At 29.1% G+C, this 8,535-nt stretch overlaps 1 protein-coding gene across 2 annotated transcripts; it reads right to left on the minus strand.

Moving 5' to 3' along the window:
* Positions 1 to 353: 353 nt before the first annotated feature.
* LOC105641109 (akuammiline synthase 2) lies at positions 354 to 3,489 on the minus strand. 2 transcript variants are annotated; one of them, XM_012225584.4, is made up of 2 exons: positions 2,059 to 3,489; positions 354 to 1,479 (listed from the first exon to the last, which is right to left on the minus strand). In XM_012225584.4, the coding sequence occupies exon 1, from the start codon at positions 3,424 to 3,426 to the stop codon at positions 2,071 to 2,073; it is 1,356 nt and encodes a 451-aa protein (XP_012080974.3). In that variant the 5' UTR covers positions 3,427 to 3,489; the 3' UTR covers positions 354 to 1,479; positions 2,059 to 2,070. The 2 variants fall into 2 exon arrangements, with proteins under 2 accessions (XP_012080974.3, XP_089578324.1); XM_089722198.1 differs by lacking the exon at positions 354 to 1,479 and adding an exon at positions 1,586 to 1,795 and having other exon boundaries at positions 2,059 to 3,488.
* Between the last annotated feature and the right edge of the window lie 5,046 nt (positions 3,490 to 8,535).

The following is an 8,535-nucleotide window of genomic DNA, read 5'->3' on the forward strand; positions in this document are numbered from 1 at the left end:
AAGGGAAGCAAGCTCTCTCAGTCAATTTATGTAATATATATGCATATATATATTGTTTTAAAGCGGGCGCCTGTGAGCCCGTTTGGCCCACGCGGGCTTTGATAAAAAATAGGCCTCATTAAAAAAACTCATTTTAAATCTTTTGTTCATATTCGAAAAAATTACGTGCGATCCCAGACTGTCCACGAGCTTAGTACTGTTTTGACAGTACTAGGATAATGACTAAAAAGAGGAGAACCTCTCAATGTCAATTTAGAGTTAAATAAATTAAAGGGAAAAATATAATAATATCTCTATATTTTTTCAAAAATAATTACTTTACTTTGTATTTTTTAAAATACACTATTATACTCTTATGTTTTAGATCCTTCACACCCACTACCCCTTTATTCATTTTTTACACTTTTCAAATGTTAAATTGTTATGAAATGATATCAATAACCATAATTAAAACACAAGATAACGAAGGCATAACTGTGTCTTGCCGGCAACGTTGCTGGATTGCTGCTGGCATTGCCACCATCATCCCTCTTTCTAAATCTCAATCAAGAGTTTTGTATACAGACCATAGATCCGATTATTACAAATCTTATCCAATTTACTCTGGTCCACACAATAAGCAAATCAAAAACAAGAAAAAAATAAAAAATATAGAAGAAACGAAGATAAAAAAAAATAAAAAGAAGGTTAAGATGAAAGCAAATAGAAAGAAGGTTAAGGATATGATAGTTGGTAATATAAAAAAGGAACGTTGAGGATCTTCGCGATGACAGGAACAAGAGAGTGATGACCGAGATTTGCTTTTTCATTTTCTTTTAAACAAAAAAATAAAGAAGAGGAGAGTGTGTAGTTAAATGGGAATTGTTATATATATATATATATATGTTTTTTTTTTTTTTTTTGTTTAATTCTTAAAGGAGATTGACACTCTCCACCATTTTCTCTCTTTACACTCTCTCAATCAAGAATTTCTTACCCTTTCTTTCTCTTTCTTAACAACCAAACAAGCAATAAGTTGAAATTTGATTTTTAAGCCACACCTTCTTCACCGGATTTTTCATTCTCTAACTGACAATGGATAAAGAGATTAATTTTTAGGCAAACAAAAAAAAAAAAATCGATAGAGAAAAAAGAGAAAAAAAAGGAAAAAAAGTAACAAGAAACTAAAATTCAAAACGCAGAGAAGAGCGAGGTGGAGCTATTTGGGATATTTTTTTACCCATATTTAATTTCTATCTCCTTAAACCGCATAAATTTAGATTTACTTATTATTTAAAAGTGTAAAAAATGGACGAAATAGATATCAGGTGTAATAGACATAAAACACCAGAGTAAATTAGTTATTTTCCCTGAATGAAAAGGAAACTTGGATTCCAACGAGGATCTAATTGCTTTTCTTTTTCTTTTTTTTTTTTAAATTTTTTATTTCTTTTCAGATAAGCCCGAGGCAGCTCATTTCCTTTGTCCTTATTTATTAACCTACATTTCAAAATAATTTAATTAATTTTTATAATTTGCATTGGCAAAATGCAGAAAGGAAAACAAAAGGCAGGCAGAGTTTGAAAGAAAAAGCAAATCAAAGAGCTAAAAAAAAACCACATTAACTAGCAATTGCAGAACAGTACGTTGAGCTTAAACAAAATAAAACAAACCAAAAGCTAGCTAAAACAACTTTAAGACAAAGAAATTAGTGTCACCCAATACATAAAAGGCTTCAAAAAAGCATCAGTCACGTGCAATACTGCTTGTTTGGCCAGTGAATTTACTTCATTCTTCTTAATTTATATGATAGAATCTGAATAGAGAAAATAAAAGTTTCAGAAATTTTAATTAGAATTCAAGACAATTATTCTATTCAGGAATTCTAATTCGTTGCCATTTCTTACAAAAAAAAAAAAAAAAAAAAAAAAAAAAAAAAGCTTCATAGTTTCGTCAAAACGGCGTAGTTTAAAGTTTATCAGTTTTATGAATATGTACAAACTAACATATATATCCAAGAAACAAATGAAACTACATACAATAAATAGTTAGAAACTATTAGCACATATACATACATACCTGACATAATGATCACAGACTAGATATCCTTGGATTCGGAGAAGCAAACGCCAAGAACTCAGGATTACGTTGAAGAATCTCCATTCTTTCATCATCTAAAGTAATCCAAGCTTCAACCCCTTTACCATCCTTTGCATCAACAAAAACAGTCAAGTTTCTAAATGCAGCTCCTGCTTTTCCCATAACTCCAACCCAATAAGGCTCTCCCCACCCAAAATCTAGCTTTGTAGCTGACGTATTACACCAGCTTGTAAAGGCAAAAATATCAGGTTTTTCTAAAGAAAACAACTCACTTAATTGCTCACAGTACTCTGACATAGTCTCATGCCCATTATCGCCTTGTAAACTATGTGTATACTCAGTTTTATATACCCCAACAGATTCACTTAATAAACTTGCGAGTTCATGTAACTCTGTATTTTTTTTATCATTAGGATCTGCAACTGCTACTGCCCACCAAAATAAGTTTCCAATGGACCCATTATGCATTGGTGGCTTTGTTTTCTTCCGTAGATCTACTGCTTCAACTAAAATCGATGTTCTAGATTCACTTCCTCTACTTGATTCCACCATTGATGATGCTTGCATACAATATTTCCAAATGAAACATGAAAGCGTTTCAATTCGGGTTGGTTGATCTACATTATTTTTTCTGTCGCCTTTTGCCATAGTTTTTAGAGTAGCTATGGCTTTAGGATTAAAAGAAAATCTTTTTGTAATGTAATTAGCTTCGGTGAACCATAAACTCTCCATTAGAGATAAATGGTCTTGAGGAAATGAAATTCTTGAAGGAAAAAATAGTGATGGTTCGTGGAGATATGGCGCCATAACGCCGTTAAAATCCCGACGATGTAAAGAAGTCCAATTAGACAAGAAAGCAGAAGCTGTTGCGGCATCTATTAGCTTATGTGACATGCTCAAACCCAATGTTATTCCACCGCAAGTGAACATGCTTACTTGGAAGGCTATTATGGGTATTTCCATGGATACTTCCTTGGTATAGGGGTTGCATGGAAGAAAACTGTTTAATAACTCCGTTTGATGGAGCTTGAGAAACTCAGACATGGAACAATTCACTTTAGCTTCAAAGAATGGAACTCCTTCGTTGAAACGACTGATATAGAGGTTATCACAAGTTGGTCTTCCAGAAAAAGGGTAGTACAGATTTAGGGTTTGAGATAGAGATTCTTTTAAGTGGGTTAAGGTTTGAAGAGCAGTAGATATATTATTCATGGGGTAGAACAAAATCAGTGGAGAATATGTTGTAGGAGTAAGTTGGTCTAAAAGGGTGAGTTTATAGGGTCTTTTGTGTTGAACTGTTGGGGAAGATGGCTTTATCAACTCTCTTGAAATGATTTGAACTTCCATCTCTCTTAGCTACTAGATTTGCAGTATCTTGGAGAAAACTTGTAGTGCCCTTATGTGAGTTGTAGTATATATATATAGGATCAGGGAAGCAGTTACCTAATCAAGATACAGATGAGTATGTTTTTATATATTTTTTTTAATAAAAAGTCTAATAATAAATTATTTATATAAAAAATAAAAAAAAATGTAATTTTGATTTGAAGTATTTAATTGAGTTGACAAAACATAATATTTGTGGCATAGGTAATTGTTTGCTCCACTTGGTGATTATTCATGGTCATTGTTCGATTTTATGATCTTTTTACAAATTCGATATAATTAACTTCAAATTTCTTCTTGTATGGGAGACGAGATCTTGTACTTTTTTTTGCCTAACTATCAAAATAACAAAAGAAGTTAGACAAAATCACCATAATAGTGATAATAATAACTCAAAACCAAATCTGATACAAAATCTCAAAATATGGACAAATATAAATCTCAATATTTGGGCTAGAATAATTCAAATTTGTATACAAATATAAAGATTATTTGAAAAAAATAAATAAAAAAGAAAATGGTTGACCACATTATATATTATTACACGATATTATCACATTATACAAATCTGTATACAGAGCTCACTTTTCCAAAAATATTATATATTATTACATGATATTATCACATTATACATATCTATATACAGAGCTCACTTTTCCCAAAATATTATAATTTAAAATAAACAAAAAATATATCTGACTTATGTACATATGATATTTTTAATAAAATAAATAATGTCAACCACTTTCCTTGAGTTCAACTTTATTGGAATGGAGCCGAGACAAGTGTGTAAGTAAATTGAATGAGAAGTAATTTTGGTTGGTACGAGCTTCAATCAGTGCATTAATCAAATCTTATATTGAATTTGGATAGACATAAAATTTTTTCATTAGTGGTTGGTATTGAATTTGGTTGGTATGAGAAGTAGTTTTTTTCATTTTTTCTAAAACTCTTTATTGTTATTAAGAATAATTTAATAATTTTACCTCAATCAAGAAATAAGCTAAAATAATTTAGCTTGATATAGGAAGAAATTCCTGCCAAATCAACTTGATTGTAAACATTGATTAGTTTAGAGTTCTAATGGATAAAATAAAATTAAGGCATTGATACATGAACTCTTTTTTTTGGAAAAAAAAAAAGAATATAATTATTATTATTATTATGGTTTGATTTAAAATTACGGCATTGCCTAATTATTATTATTATTATTATTATTATTATTATTGTTAGTTAGGAGATAATCAAATAGAGTCGCTCATAATTTAGCTTGCGAAGCCTATTCATATGTTGGTTTTCATATTTGGTTTGAGCTACCTTCAAACATTGAAATTCTAGTTGTTTCCGATTTAAGTTTGATGAAAGATTGAGATTTTATCTCCCTTGCAAAAAAAATTTATTATTATGGTTTGATTTTAATATAAATTTTGAAATAATTATAAAATCTAAAACACTTTTATTTGACTCATAGACTTTTAGAAATTGCAACATTTTTTTATCAAAATAGAATATAAGTTATAATTGTATTCTAATTTAAAAAAACATTCATGTATCAAGAAATTAATTTTTAAATATTATTTATTATCAATTAAAAAAATAATTTAAAAATATTAAAAATAATAATAGAGATTGTTTTTACTATTAACTCAAACTCCTTAACTTATACAAACGTATTAAGTTAATATACATGAAGAACCTATTTTTTTCAATTAATTTTTTTTGTTTTTGTTTTTGTCTATGTGTTATCAAATATGATAAGATTTTTACCTATGGGTTGTCAGTTGACAATGCAGGTTAGGCATATGAGAAAAGCTCTCAGATTAAATCCCACTAAATACACCTGCAAAGGGAATAAAGAGTCTTAACTGTGATTAAATCTCGAGCCGGATTAGGTGGTACTTGATAGCACACAGAAAGAAGCGCGCGCGCGCGCACATATATATATATATATATAGAATTAGACAAATCAAACTTTGCAAATTAGGGATTCTGATGTACAGTTAATACTCAATAATATATAATTAAATCTTAATAATCATTGCTTGTGATTTATCAACATTCCCCATAAGAAGAACCCTCCAGGCTCCAGCTTACCACCACCACCGCAATTCTATAAAGAAAATTATTAATTTTTTTTTCATTTCTTAAAGTTTTTATTTAATATATAAACTAAACTTTTATTTATTACGAATGGAAATTTCTTTAATACAACTATTATTTATTTTGTTGTTATATGATATTATTTGACATTATATTTCTTGGTATTGTGGTTACGATGACATAAATAATATTTTTTCAAAATCTATTTCTTAAACTGATGCAAAAATGAACCATTTACAAATTTAAGGTTTGTATTCTTTATGAAGAGATAAATGATGTTAACTATTTTGGTAAGAATATTTCAGATGAAACAATGATTTCATTAAAAAAATGTTTAAATAATTAAATGGTTTTTATAATTAATAATTTGGTAGTGGGTTTTTATGCAAATATAATAACATTAATGTTGCGAATCAATATAATTTATGGAACAAGTATTTCACGTCTTCTTCACCTTTATAGTTATTTTAGTGTTTAAATAAAATAGAAATTTAGCAAATGCGCACAGAACGCGACAAACATAATTAATATCATTTGGCAAAATTCATAATAAAATAACATTACAAAGAAAATGCTTGAAAAAAAAATCACAAGCTTCATTTAATAAAATTGTTCAATCATTTTTTTTCCAGTTTTCTCAAAAAAAAAAAAAAAAAAACAAAAAAAACTTTAAAAGTTAAAGAAACTATATAGTCCACTTATTCATATAGGGAAATTTTAATTCAGTAAATGAAATAAAGACATTTACTTAACTGCCCTTTACTCGAACTTTATTGGGAATGGTGAAAGAGAAGAGGTGTAAGAAAATTGAATGAAAGTTAATAGTACTTTTTGACAATATTTATTATTTGTAAGGCAATAGCTAAAGAAAATAAATACATAATATTTTATCTTCGGATCTGTTTATTTTTGTAAAATAATTTATAAAAAAAAATATTTTTTATATTTTTCCATTGTTAAGAAGTTAACAATTAAGAAAATGATATACTCTTGTCTACGTGGGAAAACATTTTCCTAACTTATTTGATAATCCAAAACTAGTCTCTTTGATCTTCCAAAGAAACACTCCACCTCATGAAGAGGTATAATTGTGAGCCTGCAGTCTCTTTGAAAGTGTCAAAAATATGTCAAGTGGTTTTTCTTTTGGAAGAAATGTTTAAAATAATTTATTGATAGGTCCCTACCATTTAAAATATATTTTACATGGTACTTTTCGCAGCATGAGTATTTCAAAATAATCATTGAATTATTTTAACAATATATTTTTAAAAATATATTAAAGCTCATACATCTTAAAATATATATTTTAGCAATATATTTTTACTAATATTACCATTATTCATGAATTCATTATTTTTCCTATAGCAATTAATTCAAGTTTATACTTCTCAAATTCAGAACTTGAAAAACACCTAAAAGGAGAAAAAATTAAGCAATAATTCAAAATAGTACATACCATATTTCCAACATAACTAAGAAATACATTAACAGGTCTAACTCATGAGGCCTGTAGATGTAATGGTTTTATCTTGTGATCAACTCTGTTATTCATCCAGCAGAGTAATTGCATGAGGATGAATTTTCGCAGAATAATCACGAGTACCAAAAATAAATTTCTTTGATCAGGTTTCACTCTGCAAAAACTGTTGTTTCTCTTTTTCTACCTTCCAACTAATTGTTACAACTTTTTTTTTAGGTGCCAATGGAAACAGAAAGTCTGCATGATAGAGGCGACAACCTTAAATAGAGAAACTAAGATAGAAAAAACAACTCTACTGAAACATAAATTTTAATAAGTTTGCAACTACTACAAAAAGAATAACAATTGTGATGAGGCCAATCTCTTCTTGATGGGTTAAGGTCACGGTTATTGGGTTGTACCAATGAGGAGGAGTAACATTACTGCAAATACTAACTATTCTTTTTCTACTTTTCTTTTTAAAAAATAACATCATTGTACAATAGAAGTGAATGTAAATTATACCACCTTATGATTGGATCCTTTGCCACTGTTTTTGATTGTCGAGGTTGATTTCTTACCCACTTTCTTCTATTCTCATGCCAAGCTATTGCAGCTACAGTGATACATTTGGCTAAATTAGGCTCAAAACGAATACATTTGAATCAAAAGCAAAGCAGGAAAAATACGTACTGACAAGAGCACATGGTGCAGGTTTATACTGGAATTATGAACACATGCCGGACTACAATAACCCAAGAAGTATTTACTTTTTGATAATGCCAAAATTTGTCCAATGATTAAGAAGTCTGCATTTATATGCATTGCTTTAAATAAGGATTATATATTTCCAATTCCATGTATCTCTCTATATACATAATGTGAATATTGTGTCAGATGTTGATATTGCTCAAGAGACACAACAAGTAGGATAATTTGTGAAATTATTTTTTTAATCCTGAAAAAACTAAGAAAATTTTCATTTCATATAAACATTATCGAGAATAATGTGCAATGACAGTCATCACAGATATATGAGTTCCAAATACTAGTGGTGAATGCTATGCCAACGAATATGTGGTTGGAAATGGAGTAGAAGCCATGCTTTAAGACTAGCTGGAAAAATTTTTGTCACCTCACCCTCCCTCTTTAATTCATCTCAAAATCACCCATTAATCCTATTATAAGTTGCTGTGGTGAGGGCTGTTTAACAGCTAACTAAATATTCCTCACACTGCATTGTAGATGATGAGGTGTGATAAATGGTAACACTATCAAAGATCTAGATTACTTATCCAAAGGAAACCAATGAATTTCCCATGACTCAACCAAAAAGAAAAGGATCATGTACTCTTGGCCGAGTCAATTTTGTACAGTCAATCTGTTCTTTTCTTCCTTTCTAAAATTCTTCTCATCCTCAAAGACACTACTTGAGAGATTACATAATAGTTAAGAGAATATGTACCCAAACAGCAGCAATTATAAAATTTCACATACACAACAAGAAAATT

Source organism: Jatropha curcas, chromosome 6 (assembly GCF_041381405.1).
Source record: "Jatropha curcas cultivar XTBG-Jc1 chromosome 6, XTBG_Jcur_1.0, whole genome shotgun sequence".
Classification (NCBI taxonomy): domain Eukaryota; kingdom Viridiplantae; phylum Streptophyta; class Magnoliopsida; order Malpighiales; family Euphorbiaceae; genus Jatropha; species Jatropha curcas.

Coding starts and splice junctions, on each gene's coding strand:
- LOC105641109 (XM_012225584.4), bottom strand. CDS start 3,426: ATGGAAGTTCAAATCATTTCAAGAGAGTTGATAAAGCCATCTTCCCCA.